The sequence below is a fragment of the Neodiprion pinetum genome, chromosome 3 (genome assembly GCF_021155775.2).
Source record: "Neodiprion pinetum isolate iyNeoPine1 chromosome 3, iyNeoPine1.2, whole genome shotgun sequence".
NCBI classification, from domain to species: domain Eukaryota; kingdom Metazoa; phylum Arthropoda; class Insecta; order Hymenoptera; family Diprionidae; genus Neodiprion; species Neodiprion pinetum.
Window position 1 is genome coordinate 7,178,325 of NC_060234.1, and position 22,556 is coordinate 7,200,880.

Here is a 22,556-nt window from a genome sequence, read left to right on the forward strand (position 1 = left end):
ATATATTTCGTTGAAGATGCAATTTGTAAGTGTTTCAAATTATTTTCCTGATAACAACCCGACTTTTCGAGAAAATTTGTAAAGATTTTCTGTCGATGATTTCAATAATGGCGACACGTTCGTTAAAAATGTAGATCCACATTGCTACATTTTCAAAGATAACTCAAGCGAGTTTCATGTCTTACTTCAGACCAACCTGGTTGTTATACAATTAAAGCTTCGTCAAAATATTTGACATACGAAAATTGTTATAATTATTCTCAAATTTGAACTTGGAAAAAAAAAGAAAAAAAAAAAATGAAAAATAAACAAAACACTTACGAGGAAAAAAATTTGGCACGTTGTGCCCCGAAGAGAGTTTGGCAGAGAATACGGTTGGGGATTGCGCATAGATGGATACTACGTAATTCACACTGACATCCAGTTTGCACTTGATCATTGTTTTGGTTCCAGGCGGGAATATTTGAATCGTTACAACGGAGATTAATTATTCTAAAATACGTTTGAATGATAACAATTTCAAAAAATATTAACATCATCGTTGTATTGTGTAATTTGAATGAGAAAACTTTGAATTTCAAGAGCGACGTTATACTTGTAAAGCTGGGTTCAAGCAATATCCTATTGCGATATTTTTTGTCTACATATAACAATTTTTTAAAGAAAGAGCGAAATAAAAACGTTGCTTCCGAAAGAAATTCCCTGATGCGTTCTGGAGGAAAATTACAGTATTGAGTGAGTAAATGTGCGTTCAAGTTGACGATATATCACGGGGATGAAGAAGATGCATCCATGAACAAATGCACAAAAACAACAGACAGGTGATCTCGTGACTGTCGCATCACTATCTGTTTGACGTTTAGTCGTCAGTATTTTGGCATACGGAATAAATAATTTATATCAAGTGTTATGAGAGAAGAAGTTGCGGTTTTGATATTTTATACTTTTATCCTCGCTGTTCACTGTGTCAGCTACAAGATGGTGGACAGGAACAGTCCGGAGGCTACCGAAGGACCGTATCATGGTAGGTAAGTGAGTCCTTCATCATAGACGGCTCTCTATATTTACCGTGTTTGAAACCGTCGTGCTGTAATTGCCGTAGTAACTGTCAGACTCACCCTCCTCTGCATTCGATTACGTATTCAGAGGCCACGATCACGTGTAGTAGTCAAATTGAGATCAAATCCTCGCGCGTGTATTCGCTACCAATGAATAATATAATCAAACATTCCTCAATCGGGAGTTGTGTCCACTCGGGGTTTGTAGGAGGTCGATTACACGTTTGAACGAAAAATTTATTCTGGGTGCTGATGCACTTTTACGAAATGTTTCATTGATTCGATAATAACACTGCGGATTTTTAGAATTTTGAATTGAAATCAAGTTGAATTTCAATGCCAGAAAAATTGGTGGGTCATTTTGGTCAAAACTCTTGCAAATTTCGTCTTCATACTTCAAAATTATATTGTAACTTGAAATGTGTACAAGGTGTGAGGATATGATTCGTTCTTCATATCTGAGATCGGAAAACGCATTTTTGTCTCAATGACAGAACTTGGTGTGCCAAAAATTGAATTGTTATAGTATTATGTATTGATTTTAACAAAAGATTTGGACTGTACATCAGTGCTAGAATTACTTTGACTCTTTACGAGTTGAACTATAAAAAGTGGAGTTCGTTGAATTTTGAATATTCGTCAATTTTAATAACTATTAAGGGAATGTCAGACCTCCGTCGAATACATCGAACCACATTTTTCACAATATCCAATTTTTCTCATTGTCAGTAACGAAATCTCTTCAAACTTTGGCAAATGATAGGGCGCAGAATGATTGAAAATATCTGATTTAGCTGCAGCATCGTATCGTAACGTCAAGTCTGGTGAAAACTAGCTGCAAATACTTGAACGTTTCCATGAATCTTCCGAAACTTTTTCGGTTGACACGTAAGCACAATCATGAGCCCAATCATCTCCGAAAATGTGGAAAGATTTTATTACTTTGGAGAAGGAAATACTGTAAAAAACGGTATATCGTATTTGACGGAGGTTCAAAATCCGTTTGAAGACTACTCTCCTTGCGTCCATATTTCAAAACCGTTAACAAGTTCGCCACACAAAAAGGTGTACGAAATGAAAATCAAGCCTGAAAGATGAGTCTGAAAAGTAACAATCGCAAATGTCTTGAAATAAAAACGGCAACATCCTCGCTTCGCGTAGAGGAAGAAGGACTTTGGTCGCTATGGGTGGTTGGTAGCAACGGTAATGGAAGGAGAGCACGTTCCGAGAAGAGTCCCTGCGTGATATCATCGAGAGATTGACTTTGGCGTCGTCTGTGGGCGCCAGCCGGGTGTGGTGCACCTTTTGCTGACGTATTGTGTCTGAGGGCTAAATTAGGTTATTTATTGCCAGCTGAATAAGATCGAAGGGAGCAATCAATGCAGCGTGTGGTGAGCAGGCGTCGTACGGACATCGGGAGGAAAAACGCGGGCTCGGTCAGACTCTCGGTCCATGATCCGCTGGCTCCGTCTTTGTCTCTCTCATTGCATCACCGAAAGCATCGCGCACCGCCGGCCGAACTTAGCCCGAGCCCTTTGTACGACCGGACAAAGGAACAGCGAAACCAGGAACGTGACATGCGTGTCAATAATCGCATGATGCATCCACGTTAGCGCAGGACACGTGAGCCAGGAAGTTTTCTCTAGGCTAGGCACAGCTGAATTCATCATTGTTCCCATCCTTGGGGGAATTATTTCACTCACGAATGTATTTCTTTCACTCGCGAAACGGTTTCACGTGCGTATATCGGTTGAATTATTACCGGTGTAGATCTTATCTGCTCGCTGCAAGCTCAACGTATCAAGAGAAGGAGGACAGTGAAAAAAGGAAGCAACGTAAAATATCCTTTCACTGTGAATCCAGCACGAGTATAATTCGAACGTAATGAAAGAAAGCTTTAAAAGCTCGGAACTTACCTCTTCTTGTTCCATTTTGTCCACAAATATTTTTCTTTCGTCGGAAGTTAGTTTCACTTTCAACTGACTCTTCGTATCTTGACATTTATTCACTCGGTTAAGTTAATTCTTTGAACTTTCAAGTTTTGAATAGGTTCTTAATTCAGGTTAGTTTGTTGAACTTTACAATTACTTGTTATGATTCGAGTTCAAGTCAGCTTCTTGAACTTTCAAATTCCTCATTATTTTGTAGGTCGATGTTGATTTGTTGAACCTCACAATAACTGAATATTATTTAAGTTCAAGTAAGCTTGTTGAACTTCTATTTTCTTCGTCATTCTGTAAGCTAAAGTTGATTTATTGAAGTTTAGAATAACTTACCTTGATCCAAGCTAAACTGAGCTTGTTCAACATGCAAATGCTTTATTATTTTATTAGTTTGTTAAACTTCAGAATCAATTAATCTGATCGCCATTGAGCCCAATTAATTGAGTATTCGATTTCCTCACGGTGCTCTAAGTTCAAGTAAGTTTGTTCTGAACTTAAGATCGACCTATTACGATCTAAGTGTAAGCAAGCCTTCCGTACTGTAGAATTTCTTCACCGTGCTCCGACTTCAGTTAATTGATTTGTTGAACTTCGGAATAAGCTACTATAAATTCCTTCAAAGTTCAAGTTGACTTTTCCGACTTAAAAATCTCTTGTTATGTTCCACATTCAATTTGATTGTTTATTGTTATGAATGAGGAATGTGTAACTCCACGAATCTGTCAGAAATTTATTGCAATCCGTGTAATTTTCCAATTACCAAGGCAGATACACGCGGGATGTCCACAATGCGGAGATGCTGATACCGCGTCGAGTGACAGAGGACGGCAGTTTCCTGACGTTCAACTTACCCAATTTCTACGATCGTCAGGAGCTTGAAGCTCGGAAAAAGCGGGCAGCCGATCCAGATGCCGCGGCTGATGACCTGTCCGACCACAAGCTGCACTTGGTGCTTCCATTCAACGGCGCCGATCACCACGTCGAGTTGACTCCGCACCACGAGTTCATGTCACCGGAATTGGTGATGGAGACTCGAGGTGAAGGTGCTCGCACTAACCTCAACAATGGCGTACGATTCAGAAGAGCGGACGATATGCAGTGTCACTACAGGGGCCATGTCAGAGGTCACAGGGATTCCAGGGCAGCACTCTCTCTGTGCGATGGTGTGGTTAGTACCGTTTATCTGATTTCCGTCCACCTTAGAGCTGAGGTGCATCAACTCGATGGCGTCTAATAAAATTCACTCAACTTCAGAGAGGCTGATTATAAAAGGCTGAACTCTACCGTGAATATTATAATTCAAGTAACTCTACGGACCCCGATGGTAAAACAGTTGACTCCTCTGTAAGCATAGAAGATAATTGTTTTATCATCGGGGTTCGTAAAGTTACTTGGATTATAATCGTCACGCTAAAGTTACATCTTTTATAACGAACCTCTCGAAAGTTTCGTCAATTTTATCAGTGGCCATCGAACTGTTCTGTGGAAATCCGAATTGAACCCACCGCTTTTGGTTATGTATACAGCGAATTGGTCGAGATAGAAGCATTGCCCCCAAACTGTGCAATACACCTATTTAGAGCTTTGGATAAATCGGAAGGTTTTCATGTCGTATAACTTGGGGGGATATTTTTTCGCGAAGTTAGTAGTCACACATTTAATCAATCTATCGATGGTGTACCATTGCGTACGCTTCAGGAATCCTGTGTAAATTCAACGCTTACATCAAATAGTCAACTTCATACCGTTTACTTTTGAATCTAAGACGTATTTACATCAAGCGAAAAATTTTTTGATTCGATTTGTGGAAATTTGCATGCTTAAAATCGTTGTTTTAATGTGAATTTATTTTAATGATTCGTTGGTGGTAATTCGTTTCCTTGAATTGGTGTATGCAAGTCAGTATGCATTACGTCTCAGCTCTTTCTACCATTAAAGTGTTACACAACCTTCTACTTCAAATTCATACCCAGTGATCTGCGTAGATAATTAGATCATAATTCACATAATAAGTAACTTACACTATCTTCTCGTTGTGCGGATTTCACTACTCTGCAGATAACATTTGATGAAATTTCATAAATCCTCTCTTCATTTTGAATCTATTGAAGATACGACTAGTGTTATAAATTGTATGAAATTTCTATCCTTGTATCCAAATTTGTAACTCATAGAAAACAGAATTGATGTTGGCCAAATTTTGAGCAATCTCTCCCAATTCATTGTTTTTTTCTATTTATTTGTTTCTCTCTCGCTCTGTTCCAAAGTTTCCTCAGACACCCGGTAGATCTCCTTGAATAAATTTGAATGTATTTATTTGCTTTGGCGAACTTATGCTGCAGCCAGCTTCTAGATGAAGTCAGTCAGTGTATTCCGATTAGCATCACGTTTCAATTCTGAATTTACGATCATCCGCCGCAGTGAATTGGCGACATTGTGGAGCAATGCGTCGATCTATATGCAAATCATCTTATTAATTTGCATGCGTTTAAGATGTAATAAGGATCTTGCGTGAAGAGAAGCGCACTAAAATATCCACGGAGAATCGCTTTTGCGCAGTTGATATACCTGTACGCTCAGCCGTATTAGACGACGCGTATAGTCAGTGATCAAATGATGAAATGAATTCACTTGCGGGTGTGGTTTCAATATAAGTATATAGGCCTGATACAGTTGAAGCCACGCTGTATTTCAAAAAAATTATGAGCATCACTGTAAAAAATACATCCTAATCTCTTATCAAGGGTACAGATGTCTGACCTTCTGAAAGCTGGAAAATATTTTGTATCTGTGAAGATCTTTTCAAGCTGATGATTGGGACGAATAATATCGCAGAATCTTTTTCCGAAACTGCAGTTGTCATAATTAGACTTTCATCAATATCTAATTTCTTCTTCCTTGCCTATTGGTGAAAATATACCGAATAAAACTATTGTTGGCAATATTTTTCGCCGAGAGTTGCAAAATCTCCCTAGTGGTATTATACTGGAAACTCACAATCAGTTTGAAGTGATTCACCATCGTCAGGGGACAACGAAATCTTTTGGAAGGCGTGATGCTGTTGCTTGGATACAAAGAACCATTTTCAGAGTGGCGTACCCTTGTTGAGATGTGAGAAATCCTTTCTTGAGTATAGGCATCTTTGTCGGGATACGAGGAACCGCTATTCAAGCTTTTCAAGCTTTCCACCTTTGTCGCGATGCAAGAGATATTTCTCTTATTTCGCAACACCGTGATTATGATCTGGATGTGAAAACCTTGACGATAATGTGTGTCCTGATCGATAAAATCACCTTGACAAAATCATTAATGAACTTGCGTTATTCAGATGTTAAAGTCTGAAGTCAAAGAGACGCATTACTCGGGCTTCCATTACACTTACAATAACAAAATACGAACGAATTAATTAACCCCGAAAACTAACTACTCTAACTTTTATCCAACTCGTGAGTACCACGTGTATGCTGCAGCTCGGCTCTTAACCTCTGGAGACGTGAAGTTGCATGCACTTATACAACATCCAAAAGCTCGACAAGTACACCATGAAACTTTCGAGAAATGTCATCGTCAGACCGTGTGTCACCTGCAACTGACATTTGGGTAATTTCAAGGGAATCCGGTTGCTCGTACGAAACCCGAACATTACCGCGTCTGCCGAAACTTTTTTTCATATTTGCCCGCTGATTAAGACGTAACTCCAAAATACCAATGCTTGCAAGAATTCAATCGTTGATTCATAACTTTTTGATACAAGGTTTAATTTAGCAAAAGCGATTTGACTCAAGCGTAAAATATACTTTTTTGAGAGATAAAAATGAATAGTAAACTTTCGTCAATTTTCATTTCTTTGATGAGATATTGTTAGAATTACTTCAGACAAAATAAGTACATGAACAAGTATAGAAACTTATTTTGCATACGTAATCTCGAAAACTATGCATGGCCGACTGTTGAGTCGCGAATAATAACCGCGAATACTTGAGTGAACGTATGTTTGACTGTTCAATGTAGGCCGGATACTTGCATACGGATCAAGGGCGTTACTTTATTGAACCAGTGAGCCAGGCGGTCCCTGACCGAGAAGGCCAGCACGTCCACATGGTTTACCAACGGAAAGCGCCGCACGAAACCCTGCATCAAACCGAGCGGAGCAAACGTAATTGCGGAACTAGTGGTGAGAGTTTGATGTTATACCTATATTTGAGAGATTTGTGTTCCAATCTTTATTTTGCGACGAGCTGCCACGTTTGGAATCAGACTGGAAGTGCTAAATCTGAAACTCCTCTATTTGGAAAGAAACATTAATCGTGGCGTCAGGCGATTAGTTTTGCCAAATCAACGTCAAATATTCTTCCATCAAACTGCTCGACTTAAGAGAATACAAATTCAATAATTGGGAAATTCGCGTAGGTGTATTCCGAAGACATTTGACAAACTTATTGAACAGTATTCACTTTGTCCCAAGAGAATCGATACATTCTCTTGGCAAGTACCTCAAAAAATAAGAACGTGAGGCCATTGAGACTCTTTGATTTGAAGTGTTTGTTCTCGGGACTAAAATGTCCGGATCTCTTCTTGAGATCCTGTTTTTTTGTACTTTGTCAGTAGGAGAATTTTTTCAACAGAATAGCCCAACCTTCATTGTTCCAGACGATTGGGAAACAGCCTGGGCTGAGCAGTTGGAGAAAAAGAATCGACGCGATAGGCTTGCCGGTAATGGAACGTTCGAAAAGAGAACCCCGTCAGCAGCTACCCACAGTATCCACCGCTACGTTGAACTCACCATAGTATGCGACGAACGGTTTCTGAAGTACCACAAAAGCATAGACTACGAGCAATACGTTCTGACAATTCTAAACATGGTGTCCGACTACTACCACGATTCCAGCTCTGGGAACCAGTTGGACGTAGTTGTGGTCCGAATTATTTATCTGGAGAAAGAAAAGGAAGAGGTAGGGTCACAACCCTCGTTATGTAACTGCGATCAGCCTTTACATTCGTTTCGACACACAATTATTAACGTTTTAAAATCATATAATTGCGAACCGAGAAAATCGATGCAGATTTGTTGTCCACCTTTGTGAGAAAGAAAGATAGACATTGGATAATGACTCAAAAGCTCAAAGGTCAAGGTTGTGACATTCCAAGTGTTTTTGAAATGCTTACGCATTATGAATCAGTCAGCATAACGGTTGACATAATTCAATAGATTTTTTCGCCTTTCTCCGTCGCAAACTTTCCCTGTGAAGAGTGTGGCGAATTTATTTTCATACTTTATGTCCGTTGTAAGACACGTGTTATCACTTTCTATATATCCAATTTGATGCGTGCTTTTAGATAGATCTATCCATTAGCCCAGAAGCTGAGAAGACCTTGGACAGTTTCGCCACTTGGGTTAATAAGATGAATCCAAAGGACACAAAGCACCCCAATCACCACGATATCGGCGTATTAATCACGAGGCAAGCATACGATCATAATTATTTGTATGATCTTAGTTTGATCAACGTATTTCATTATTGTGTTCAGTGTTTCACTAACGAGTGTAAGTCCATACCGTATGGATTACTAAAACCAGTAAAAAGTTAGAAGATTATTGATATGAGTATGTTCCATATTTCTTTCTAAAACAAGAGTTTTATTCCATGCCTGGCTGAAGTTTTGCTCCTTTTCGAAAAGATCCCAGCACAATTATTTTATTCACCGTATTAACTCATCTGTTTTACTGAACAAGTACAAGACATTCCAGTTTATCTTTTGTCGAACACTTTGTTTATTCACCCAATCCATCTATTAATGACTCGCAGATACGATATTTGCGCAAGTGATGAGGCAGCGTGCAATCTCTTAGGTCTAGCTTACGTGTCAGCGGCTTGCGACCCTCCAAAGGCTGCGTGTATCAATGAAGATGCTGGGCTCATACTTGGCATAACCGTTACACACGAAGTCGGACACAAGTTCGTATATATACAATATCTCAGCGGTACAGCACTCTACTTCAAAATAGTAACCATGACTTTCAACTGCATTAATTCTTCAACAGTTTGGGATGTTCCCACGATACGGTTGAGATTAGTGGATGTCCACCGCAAGACACATCTGATAAAAGTTACTTCATTATGTCACCGATAGTCGATGTCTTCACCTTAAGATGGTCGCCATGTAGTAGAAAATTTCTCACAACCTTCGTAGAGTAAGGCGTGAATGTACCGGTGGCCTTAGATGGGGCATTATTCACCCATAATCAGCAATCTTAAGCTTATGTTTACAGGACCTTAGGTGACTGCCTTCTGGACAATCACAAGAAGCCCAACGCAAAATACAAACTCCCTGGAATGCTTCCCGGTGCTATGTACGACGGGGATTTTCAGTGCAGGTTGATGCTGGAGGATCCTGAAGCGAGTGTGTGTGAAAGAACTGAGGTGAATTGGCAGCTGGACAGTTGATTGTGTCTAACATGACTTGTCTAAGAATTAATCAAATGTGCGCATGTTGGTTTTTAGTCAATATGCGAAAGTTTGTGGTGCAAAAAGAATAGTAACGCCAAATCATGCAGCTCAAAGGGTGCCCCAGCAGAGGGTACTAAGTGTGGAGAGAACAAGGTACCGTAAAATCAGTTCAATGGCACTTAATTAGTCTTCACTGTAGCGTAATCATTTGTACTTACGGTTTAGTGGTGTATCCATAAGAAATGCGTTGAGATCGGCAAGCGACCCTCCGCTGTGCACGGAGGATGGGGTAAGTGGAGCAAGACGAGCGATTGCTCGAGGACATGTGGTGGCGGCGTGAAATATAGTGAAAGAGACTGTGATAATCCGACCCCGAAGGATGGTGGACGGTACTGCTTGGGAGAGAGGAAAAGGTTCAGTACGTGTAATACGCAGGTTAGTAATGGAGTGTGTCATTCAGAGTCCATTGATGCGAATGAGACGCCAAGTTATATCCTCTTAATGCTTTCCAATAGCCTTGCGATCCGAAGAAACCGTCCTTCAGAGCAGCGCAGTGCACAGAGTTCAATACACAGAAGGTTATGCCCGATGGGCTTCATACTTGGCTACCACATCCGGGTCCTCCTGAAGCTCCGTGTGCCTTATACTGTCTTAATGAGAAAAAAACTTATGTTAAACTTGCGCCAATGGTTAAAGATGGAACTCCCTGTGAGCCTGGAACGAAGAATCTGTGTATCGGTGGAAGCTGCGCAGTGAGTGTCGACTTCAATGCTTTCCGCAAATTGGTCAGATGCATGTCAAGTTGACTGCAGTGCACACTTAGGTTGCGATAACAGGTTGACGGTGGACTGATTTTCATCGGTCACACAAGTAGTATTATGAGCGGAATTAAAATAAAATTCTGAAATAATTTAGAAAGTTGGCTGTGACTGGGAGATATATGGGGATGCTCTCGAAGATCAATGTGGAATCTGTAAGGGTGACGGTACTCAGTGCACTCCAGTTGAAGGTGATTACACGGCGACTGGAAAGGGCGGTAAGTGAACAGGCTCCGTCGAAATGCAGAAGAAAATGTCATTTCTAATTGATTCTGTGATTATTAGATTACCAGAAGGTTGTGACAGTCCCAAAAGGAAGTCGGAATATAAGATTTTTTGAAAAAGCTCCGGCAGACAACAGTTTGGCCATCAAGCTAGAGAAAGGAAATACATACATACTCAATGGCGATCAGTGAGTGAATTTTGTTTGAGCCGTCGAGATCAAATCGGCTTTTTAATAACATAGTAATGCGAAATGTCAAAATGAATAGCCGTGAGAATAGAAATGGAGAATATCCTTGTGCTGGCGACATAGCGGTATACAAACACCCTGAACCTAAAAAAGAAGAAGTCCTGATCAAAGGCCCAATCAATGATGACATTCAACTGCAAGTACGTCATAGGTCAAAATACTTTTCTTATATATCGATACCGTTGCAACAGTGACGTACCTGAGGAAAATAACTTCTGTAGCAAGTACTGAAATTGCGCCCCGGTCTGAAAATCGATTGTCCTTTAAGGAGAAGGTTCCGTGCACTTTCTAGTTATAAGAAATACCGGTCCTAGCGGTTTCACGATGATTTTTTTTTTTTGGGCTTTATTCGTGGTTGCATCAAAACAATACCCCACATTTTAAAAAAAAAATGAAGAAATTTTTGGTGAATTATTTATTATTCGTTTATTTTGTATATTTTTTCTCACGAAGAATTCATTATGCATTTAATGGAAAATATGTATGAAATAAATAAATTATAAATAATACATCAAAATATCCGCAATTTTTTTTTCAACCACGGGGTAGTTTTGAGATGGGAAATTTCGTCTAAATTTTTCACCTAAAAATCAAAACACTGTAATTGCCGGTAATTGTTTCCCGGGGCTCCTGATGTTTTTACGTACATGAAAACTTACTGTCTAAAAAATGATGCATGGGATTAATGATATCTTCATTCATTCGAAAGATTACGAGTCATATTATTCGAAAAGTAATTCTGTACACTTTCGCTACGACAATCTCTTTTTCCTTGTATTTCTAGAAGGTCATTACCATAACAATTTGTTAAAAACTCAAAGTCTGACCGTATTGTCATAAAGCTACCGAAAAAAAAGTTATCTCCAACTAAGCAACTTCTTTCAAACATGCTTGCCATACCGTAGATACGTCACTGCGTTGCAGTTAGAAAAATTATTCATCAACTATTGCCTCATTTTTCTATCCATGGCAGTATGTCTTTTACAATCCGAAAGTCAACCCCGGTGTTCATTACGTGTACTACGTGCTAAACGGAAAATCTGGAGGGAAACCGCAATATCAGTGGGATTTCTTGGACTGGGAGCCATGTAGCGCGAAATGCGGCGGCGGTACTCAGGTAGACGAATTCCGAACTGGTCCATAAATTTAAGCGACAGCTTCTCGTTGCAATTATTGTTTGTGTACTGAACAGTTGGCGCAAGCATCTTGCATCGAGCAGCAGAGTGGACGAGTGTCCAATTCATTTTGCAAGGACATCAAACGTCCAGAGCCCAAATCCAGGACGTGCAACACTCAGTCCTGTAAAGCTAAGTACGACAAACTGTTCATGCTACCGAAATTCATAACAAATTGATACCACCAGCTTGTTATAAATCACTCGCTTGGTTCTTCCGTTTAATCACATAGATGGCGCGTAAGCCAATGGAGTCGATGCAGCGCGTGCGGAGGGAAAAAAGGGCAACAGCGTCGAAAGGTGCAGTGTGTGAAGCCAGCAGCCCATCCCGGGGGTGAAGATGTTCAGGCTGAACTGACCGCTTGTAAAGGCCAAGTACCAAAGCAGTCACAGAGTTGCACAGGAAATAGACCGTGCAAGAAAACGTGCAAGAAGACGCGAAGCAACGTGTTCGAGGAAGGTGACGCGACCACTGGAAAACCGCAGTCGCTAGAAGAACAGCGAAACGCCATCGACAAGCTGGTGGACATGGGCATGTCGCGGTATCTGGAGAAGACCAATGGCGAACGTTATCGCGGCAAGTCAGAGAAAAGAAACGTCGCGGCTGACTTCAAGCATCTGATCGACGATTGGGTCGCTCCGTCCAGGGACGCGGGTATCGACGCTGGAAACAACTGTCCCGGAAAAGGATCCGCACAAGCGATTCTGGCAACGCCAAAACCCGGCAGCATCGTCAAAGACAATATACCATCCAGCAATATTGTCGTGCTGGAAGCGCCCATCATAAATAATCAACAATCCTCGAATATGTCCGACCAAGCATTCCAAGAGGAAGGAGACGAGGTTGGCTCAGAAATAGACACCAGTCATGAAACGGTATTCAAGGGTTCTGAGGCAGCCAAGCGATTGCAGAGCCCTGAGCATCATGATGGTGCTGAATCTATGGGGTCTGCGACCAACTTACCGAGTGGAGGTTAAATATTTGGCATTGCTGAAAATTCGACGAACGCTTCGCTGTTGGCTGTTGCCAACTGTGTTACTGTAGAATTTGTGAAAGAGGTAAACGATTCCTGCTTTGTTTTCGACATGCCAACGCTCGTTCACAATTTTACCCCCCATCCGTTTTGTTCCGACATTACACTGAACCATGCTGGAGCTGCTTTTAACAACAATTTTAGTTATTGTCATTATTATGAGGAGTTTTTTCTCTCTTATGTCATTTGTATTCGTTGTTGATCGAAATGTCATTATAATAATGATTCAGACTTATTGCATTTTTGGTTGAATTAAACAGATCTTTGGTAATAATGTATGAGTTAATTTAATGTAGGTTACTGGAGGATTAATTCTGTTATGTAGATAAATTCATGCTGAACTGTAGTTATAAAAAATCCATTACAACGGCATCAACTACACTCAATAATTTTGTTTAAAATCTCGTCTCTAAATCATGGCATGTAGAAATGCTTCCTACCTCTATAAAAAAGAGAATTAAATGTACTTGAGAGCTGTGTACAATATCTAGTTCGCAAAATCTCACTTCGGAACAAGGTGGGAATAATTCGAACGACGTGCGAACGGTCGTTCATATGACCACATATTTACAAGGTAATCAGGATTGGAATCCCTATTGAGTTAAGTCAGCGTTAAGGAGGTTCTGACGACGCGTGGCCCTCCTCTTGGATCCGTTGGATATATTTTACCGCATCCATTCCAACAAGAGTGAAGTCTGTCTCATTGGCCTTCGGTTGAGGGATGAAATCTTTGGGAAAATTGACGATATTGTTGTTCTCGTCTCGTTCAAGGATTATAGTAAGTGTTAAGTTCTTGATGTCCTCCTTGTCAAACACCACTTGGCCCTCCTTTATGTTGCTGACGCTTCTCGATGTAGTCTGACTGTCACTTTGATCGGTCCTCTTTTCTATAATTGATGCGCGATCATTCGTGTCTGATTGTTTCTGATTCGTTCGAAATTCTCCGAAATCTCCTGCCAAGTCAGTGTCCATCTTTGAACCGTCATCATTGCCGTCAAGTTCGTGTACACTGTTTTTCACACCTAAAGAAGTTTCATCAAGTTCGTCCGATTTATCATGCACTGAAAATTCATCGGCATTACTTTCTTCGCGTTTATCTTCATATTCGTTATCGGCACTTTTATTGCCACTATCGCGACGTGTCCGTACGAGACACTGTTGTGTATCCTTTGGCTTTGGGCCCTGGCAGTAATTCTCAGCGATGACGTCCGCTTCTTGTTCACCGTGACCGACTGGCCGAATGCATTTGACGGCTCGCTGTTTTTTGCAACCAGGAGTACAGGGGTTGCATCCTTGCCAATCACCAATCATCCATCTATGGAATGCAGTTCGACGAAGGTAATTAAGGGTAGATTAGTTTTGGTGTGATCATTGATTACGGGATTGCCTATTATATAATGTTAACAATATCAAATCACAAGAGAACTTTCGAAATCTGCTTGGAACGTTAATGAAATAAATACCCTGTAGTGTACAACTCAATTCATAAAGGACACGTAATTAATATCAACCCCTTAGAACTTCTGGTTGACCTTTCCGAATCCCGCTGAGTTTTTTGTCTCTTTTAGTTACACGAAACTCAAACAACTTGAACTCAATTGGAACACTTTTCTCACCTGGGGACACATGGTGCCTGATTGCAAGGTTTTACTTTCTCTTCAGGCTTGGTTGATTTCTTACAGTAAGTATCCTCCACTTCTCCTCCAATCTTTTCCACGCATTTAGGTACCGAAACTGCTTCTCCTGGACCGCAGAGTGCATTACAACGTGTCCAATCGATGTAATTCCAGGAAAATTCAGGCTTTCGAGGGGTTTCTTGTTTCAAACCCAGTGAATACTTGAGGGTGACGTTTTCCTTGGGATATATCTAAACACCCATTTTTCGCACTTTCGATCTACCGTAAAGAACAAAGAGTTTTGCTGCGCGTCAACTCACCAGTATCACCAACTCCTCGGATACGGGTCCAGGAATGTTAAGTGCCTCCTGCCTCGCTCTGATCATACCAAGCCAGGCCTTTGAACCCGGGAAATCAAACATGCCCAATCGATTGCTGAAAGTATTGCACTATGGAGACCTCAAAACCACTGGCCGTAGTATATGTGATATGAATTCAGACAAGTTACCCGTCGATCAGCACGTTTTTCGATCCCTTTGTCCTAACCACTATCCTCGCCTTTGTGGGCTCGGTTATCTCCACACGGATGTTCTTAGCCTCTTTAGGTACGTCAAGCAATTTCTTCAGACCTTCAAGCGAGGAAAACTTTTGTATTTTTACGCAATCCTGAACGATTCGGGCGATACTTAACGGAAGCTCTGGAGACTCGTGATTGAACGGCGAACCTACGTGGCTGTTGAGTGATGAATTTAGTCCCTTCTTTAAGAAGGCACGAGGTGCTGTCCCCCTTACAAACTCCGCACATATCTTCAACCGCATTGGATTCCATATCCAAGTCGCAAGGTATTTCTCTGCAGTTTCCTCCGATGCAGACGTCCCGTATTCCCCTGTAGCAAGTTGTGCCATCGACGACCTTCGGCTTGAGAGATGTCAGCAACTTTGTCTCACTCAGACAAAACAGCACGCAGGGATTTTCGGACGCCTTTAAATCTTGGAAAGAATAAACACGTTTTTACTCTCCAGCCTGATGTATAATCAATTTCACTGTCGAACGAATAAACGAAGCTCGTAAGCACGAAGGTAAACATATTGCTCTGAGATTCCTATAAATTATTCAAAAGATTTATTTCGCCCGACTTTTTAGTAGAATCCAAGAACTGACTCGTCCATAATCTGCTTACCTTTCACACGGCCAACCCGAATTACTCGTTTCTGTACACAATTCGCGATTAGAAAAAAGATTTTACCCGTGAAATATTATAATTCATAACATAAAGTTGTTTCGTGCTTGGAATCTGAACCAGTAGCTTATGAAATATTTTGCATGATATTTTTTTTCTTTCGCTACTTGATCCCAAATTAAGAAATTCAAATTGTGCTTATTTTGAGGGCTATTGACTATTCAAAAAAACTTTTATGGTGTCTCTGACGATTATCTAATCTTTAGGGATTAAAGTTAAGCTCACTTTCAGGCAAATTATATCCCACCCATTGATGAATTTTTCCGTCCTCCGGAAAGACCCAGTCGTCAAATTCTGCGCACTGTACGTCGCGGAAGGATGGTGTTCCGATCTCACACGGCTTTGAAAGACAGTTTAAGTCAAGAATCAATTGTTTCATAACAAACGTAAAACGGTTTCCAGACTATGCGAAATCAACTATGGACGCTCACTTCAGTCGCGCAAATTTTGTGCCGCTTTTTGATGCCTTGGCATATTTCACCGCCGTTTGAAGGCCTCGGATGATTGCACTTTCTTTCAGAAAACGCCACGCCTGAACCACAAGTCCGCGAACACCGGCTCCAGGGTGACCAGGCGCCCCAATTAGCGTCAATGGCTCCAGGACGTTCACCAATCGGCAGACACTTCATTTGGTAGCACCACTGCAATAGAAGAAAACTTGACTCAAGGTGTGTCAATGTAGACGTCATCATTGTGCAGCAATGAGAGAAGCACGAAATGCGTGATATTTGAGAAGGAAAGTGAAGTTATACTCAGATAGTATGAAAGCTTCTTTAGAGCTTTTGAAGAGTCCGTAAGCTTTTCACTAGAATGCCCGAAACGAAGTTGTTGTTTCTCATTTTTAAACCCAAGTCTCGTGCCTCTAACTTTACCTAAAATACTTTATGACTTTACGAAAGCTTTAACGAGATTACTAGAAGCTTACTTCGATGGTATGTTTCAGTCACTTACATTGTTGAAAAAATGCGCAAAACTTGATAAAAGTAATTACATTGTGTGATTGATTGCAGAAAAAAAAAATCACGAATGATTTCTTATTGGCAGCATATTCCTACTCCGTTACGATAACCCATGAAATTATGAAATGTCTGGATCTGCTGACGCCACCTGGCTATGATTCAGAACCAAGGAGATTCGCAGACGTCGTCAGAGCAATTGCCTATCAGCCGGGTTTACAGTTAAGCTAACCATTCTCCACTCTGGGAGCGCCCGGTGTTCCACCGGCTGAAAAGTCGCTGTGTAATATTTTATTACACACACGGGATACTCACGTGAGAATAATCAGTCGCGTCTCACTTTTCACTTTTTTTTCTTATAATTTTTAATGCTGATTTGCCTCAGGGGGTTTGATTTCTCTGCCGAACACTTCATCGAATCTTTAAGATTTCGTCGGGTTATTTGCAATTCTAATATTCCGCAACATTTCGTTCAATGAATCACCACTCTTGTAATTATATCAATAATACAAAGACATGTACAAAATTCCCGCTGCGTAATTGTCTCGATAAAAATGTTCACGAACTGAAGAACTCATTAGCGGAAAAATCTAATCTGCGTACGTCGAATTCTACGGATGGTCTAAAACGAATTGCGCTGTCATTTGAATTAACTATACTGCGTACGTCAAGTTGTGAATAACCTTTACGTTGAATACGTGTACAGCTACTGGCTTGTGTGATTCTGTGAAAAGTATGAAAACCAATTCATCATCATAAATACCATGCTTTTGCGGAGAAAAATTGTACACGGTAATTTCAATGACAAATCTGATTTTTTTTTTAGATTGTTTTTGGGGGACTGAACGAATTACGCATATTATATTTTCATTAAAATGTTCTGGATTTTTCAAATGCCATTTATCCATACCTACAATATGATCAGAAGTTTTTCTTTCTTTCTATACACAGAGGAGAATGAATGATTTTAGTAAATCAAAATTCTCAAATTATCTGAATGTAGCTTCAATTATATAAAGCAGCTAAATCAAGCAAGATTATTGTGATACGAAATATTTTATATGTTATCTGAACTCTGAATTATTATACCTTTACTCGATAATCCTATTTACGAATAATGTCTAAACGTACCACATCCTAAACAGAGGTTGAAATAAATCTGACATCATTTACAGGTACTTTACTTTTGTGCTTGAAACGATATAAAAAATTGTCAGCCAGTTGAAGATAACGAGGGTCAGGAACCGATCGAGTTTAGGTGGATTACCCCATACATCACCGACTGATTTCAATTTTCCGACTACCGTCTCATCGGAATTCACTCTGAATCGATTCTGAGACCTAAGAAATACCCTTGTAAAAATGGATGAGTCGGCAATGAAAATGCTAGCATCAATTGACATTAAAAACCAAACATTCGGCACAGTTTTTGTTTGCCGAAAGTGTCCAAGTGAGATTTTCGTCGAAAAGAGGAGAGTTTTTACTATAAAAACGGACTTTGTCGTATTTTCTCTACAGTTAATAATCACGGTAAAAGGCCGAACAAAGTGAAAGGTTTGGTGAAAGAGCAAATTGTCACAAAGGAATATTTCACACGTCAGATGCCTGTGGATCAGCTAATTTTTTTTTTACACAAAGTATGCCGACTGTACGGTGAAGTTTTCAAGCATATCCGGTTTCCGTTTTATACCATGAAATAAACTTGTCACATGTTGAGGTAAAGCTACGAAGTGTGATGAAATATAATTGAACAGGATTTGGTTCTTTAAAATATATTGTCTAAAGCATGAATTCATCACTAGCGGTTTTTGTTCAACTGTTGTTGTTAAACCAGAACCTAATTTGTCAGTACAAATGTTTCTAAACCCACACGAATATGTTGAATTATACGAGATCATCTATCTTCAGAATATAAACGAAGAATTTTCATAAACATTAACAATTGAAGAGGATGAAATCGGTATGAACAAGAGCAGAGAGTGTTGTCGTAGACTGTACGATGTCAAGATCTGTAATTTGAAAGTCAATCAGCGTTTAAAGCATGCAAGAAGGGCGTCGGTAGTGGAAATAATAAAGTTGTCAGAAGCACGAGGTCGCCAAAAATTGCGACAGGTCTTTGTTTTTTCGAATTAAGCACTTTTTAGTAATTCACCTTTTTTTCTCCGCAAGGCGTCCCCTCCACAGGAGGTGTCCGTTGTGACAGGCAACCTTTCCCAGGAACAGCGCACTTCAATTCCTGGCAGGTCTGAAATTCAAAGTTTATTCTTCATTCCCAGAAACGCAAACACATCTTTACAGGATGGCACACTCTCCAGCGCTCCGAGACCGATAAGTCAGTCAGCGAAAAAACTGGCTGCAAGCTTCCGTTTTCAACTGCTAGATAGCGTTTGTCTGCAGCATCAGAATTCATCAGAATCGTCGACTCTTTCTGAGACTGATATTCCGAACAGTTCAATTTACAATAAGTACTTGAGTTGTAAATCGTATTCAAATTTAGTCCATTTCGTCAAGCTTTATCAGATTGGAACAAATTCAGACATTCTCCGATTATTTCAGAAATGTTGAAGCACGGAAAGCTTCGAAGAAAAATGTCTCCACGAGTTTCTCTGTGGGGACGTTTTTGAAAAATTTCCAAAGATATTCAAACAATTTCAGAAAAGTATAACCCTTTATCCAAGTACTTGAAGAATCACATATTTCTTTACGGTTTTCTGAATCTGATTCCGCGTATCCACACATTTATGAAAAATATGTGAACACACACAAGAATCAAATTTATCTTTTATTTCATAATTTTTTTTGTGATATCTGATTTCCATTTTGTATGTTAAATATTTCAGTTAATATTCTGATGTAAATACATTTTACCCAGTTCTTTTCGACAAACGAGAGCTTCTTACAGAAATATCGCGTTCTCTAAAAAAACAAATATAGGCTTTGTTGCATTATGCTTGGCGATAATTAATTCTCACAACTGATTCTCAATGCTAACATCAAAGAACATTGTGAATTCCAATTTTACGAAACCTCCGCTTTTCATCTCGGTAGTTAAGCTCACTGCCTATGGTTGAACGAATCAAAGCGGCGCAAAATATGTGGAGTGTAAAAGCTTTCAGTTGGCTGCATCCTCCGAGAAAATATAATTTGAATTTGGAACGAATGCGCGTTAGGACAGATGCTCAAACACAGAGCGGAGGCAAGCGTACGTCGCTCCACCGCACAAAGTACGTTTTATAATCTATGTTTGTTCAAGGATTCCGCCGAACAAATGAGGCTGTTTTTCTTCCGTACAAACAAGGTTGGAATTTCATCAAATAAATTCAATCCACATCAGAATCGCACACATACACACACTAACGCACACACACACACACACACACACACACACACACACAGACTCACACACACATGTAGATCATCAGCGAAAGAATCTATACTCTGGTTAACTGATCAGTACACTGAAATGAAAAGTTTTATAATAATTCGGTAATCTATGGAACGATATTAGAAGATCAATTCAAATCTTTTTTTTCAAGCAGAGAAACCATGATCATTCAAGCTTATTGGTTTATTGAACAGTTCTCGGTGATAATTTTGTTTTTATCTGCGGAAATATTTTTAGCACTGGTCAAGAAAGATCATTTGCGGATACTTTTTGAGAGGACATTTTAGTGGTGTGAAAAAGTTATTCGTAGGGTTGGAAGTTAAGTAAATTAAGGCCTAGTTGCTCAAGAACCAGGGAGTTTCTTCGCGACGTCTGTTCTTCACGAAGGTTTTATAGCCGGTAGTCGTGAAAGAAAATTTCCATGATTGTCACAGACTCAACCATCATTGAATATAATGTCTCATGATAACAGACAGAAGATTTCGTCCTGTTGCAAACGTATTAAAATGAACCGAGAAAGGTGAGGTAGGATTTAAAACCTCTCGTTTCAAAGCTAACGAGAAGACTTGAAATTCAACAATCAGCACTCATTTGGGTAACCAAATTTTCATCAAAATATTTGTGTTGGCTATAATTTTTTGCCTGTTCAATGTATAACAAAAGTCTTTCATATCAACTGACACATGGTCTCTCAAAGTTCTGGTCAAATTGCTCTATTGCAATGTTTTTCGTTTTTTTAAAACATGACATAAAAACGTCCACCATGTACATAGTTGAACAGAATCGATAGTATCTACTCACGAGTCCCAAATCACACTGGCGGACGTCCTGGCGATAGTAAAGTCGGCATTGGTCATCACCGTTGTACATGACACCGGGTAACATCTTGTTACCAATGAACTGATGGTCCTGCGCCTCGTCCTCGAGGCAGGTGCCCATTCCAGATCTGAACATAGAATAACCAGGAGTGAAGTTGACTGGCTGAAATGAACTAGAATATCCGAGCCGAAATCAATTAAACGCAAAGGTAATTCCAGATACGATGAGGTAACTTGTCCTAAGCAACCTAAATTAGTGTTAATGCAGCGCTGATTGGGAGGAAATTGATGAAATACGAGGAGTCGCGTAGATTTGGGAGTGCGAGTTGGGGTTTCTGGAAAGCTCGATGTATAGCGGTTGAGGAAATTTTCACGAGGATGGAAAGGCAGTCACCTGCTTGCGCAGGGGAGCATAAAATTTGCAATTTCCTTACTGTAAGTACGCCTTGATGCTGCTCTGTGAACATTTGGACCACCCTTTTGTGACGTAAGGATTTCCGGAATACATTACGGAAGTTTCAATGTAACCGTCTCGGTGCACAGTGATTCCTGAACAGCCGTTCTCCTCTTTGGAGTCGTGGGACATGCCAAGCCTTAAACAATACTTGAGGTCAGAGGTCGCGAAATCGCAGTCACAGCCGGAGTGCTTCACTGTACAATGTGACTGTGTGATCTCTCACGTGTGTCCGATTTGATGAGCGATGTTGTACCCGGTCCTCAACCCGTCGTCCTTTACAACAGCCGCACCTTTAACGGGGTCGCAGGTACTTCCGATGGTTGTTATGCCAGTGAAACCGCAGAGGGATTGCGTCAAACAGATATCTATCCTGCCAAACTCCTGATTAGGTAATCACATTCGTCGATAGCTAGTGAAACTCAAAGCTCCCGCACAGTAAGGAACACCAACTGATCATCTCACAGGCTGAGGATGAGTGGCCTCAGGATTGAATCGGGAGGTTTTCTCATGAGTGACAAACATTTTGATGAGCCATATGAGCTATGCTTGTATGATTATATTTTTGATACAAAAAGTTGTGATTCGACAGTTGGTCAATGCTCGTGAGCAGCAAGATTAGACTTGCACCTACTTAGTTATGAGTACTGCAGAGTCGTGGTGATTCGGATGAGTGTCGTCCCCCGGATTCATCCTCTGTTGCCATTGTTGAAAAAACTTCAGTGTGGACTCCGCGTCTTTGTTCACTGATAAATTCATCTATGATATTGTTGGGTTGAGTTACGGTGAATCCAGAAAACGAATGTGGTGCAGGTGGTTTTCTTATCATAATTCTCAAGTACTTTAGGCTAGGTGTTTCAACTAATTCAAAATTATTGGTAGTACAAACCTCGTCTTCTTCTACTCCGAGTCTCATAATCCTAACGATAGCTAACTCCATTTGGACACCGAGGCTGCTGTCTTGAAACAACCCAGCAGCCTGTTGAAGAATCCGAGAAACCAAAACGTGTAAATTCAAATAAATAAGTAGAAACGTCCACATTACTTGCAACGTTTGACGTGACAGACTCACCATATTGAACAGAGTGAGTACGTAATTTTCTACATCAAAATCCTTGTGATATTCCAAAAGCGTTCG

At 40.3% G+C, this 22,556-nt stretch overlaps 2 protein-coding genes across 2 annotated transcripts; one reads left to right on the forward strand and one right to left on the reverse strand.

Annotated features, from left to right (window-relative positions):
- The first annotated feature begins 978 nt into the window (after positions 1–978).
- LOC124215704 (A disintegrin and metalloproteinase with thrombospondin motifs 7) lies at positions 979–13,053 on the forward strand. The gene is made up of 17 exons (XM_046619404.1): positions 979–1,024; positions 3,766–4,169; positions 7,013–7,175; positions 7,652–7,953; positions 8,339–8,463; positions 8,809–8,958; positions 9,045–9,194; positions 9,273–9,423; positions 9,505–9,603; positions 9,676–9,885; positions 9,966–10,202; positions 10,366–10,486; positions 10,554–10,680; positions 10,760–10,880; positions 11,714–11,857; positions 11,933–12,051; positions 12,148–13,053. Exons 1-17 carry the CDS (start codon positions 979–981, stop codon positions 12,890–12,892), a joined length of 3,414 nt encoding a protein of 1,137 aa, XP_046475360.1. The 3' UTR covers positions 12,893–13,053.
- Positions 13,054–13,560: 507 nt separating this feature from the next.
- On the reverse strand, positions 13,561–21,943 carry LOC124215705 (A disintegrin and metalloproteinase with thrombospondin motifs 6). Its single transcript, XM_046619405.2, has 11 exons — positions 21,884–21,943; positions 21,645–21,802; positions 21,399–21,557; positions 20,948–21,092; positions 16,237–16,446; positions 16,031–16,145; positions 15,294–15,554; positions 15,073–15,193; positions 14,885–14,999; positions 14,565–14,803; positions 13,561–14,263 (listed from the first exon to the last, which is right to left on the reverse strand). Exons 1-11 carry the CDS (start codon positions 21,941–21,943, stop codon positions 13,561–13,563), a joined length of 2,286 nt encoding a protein of 761 aa, XP_046475361.1.
- Between the last annotated feature and the right edge of the window lie 613 nt (positions 21,944–22,556).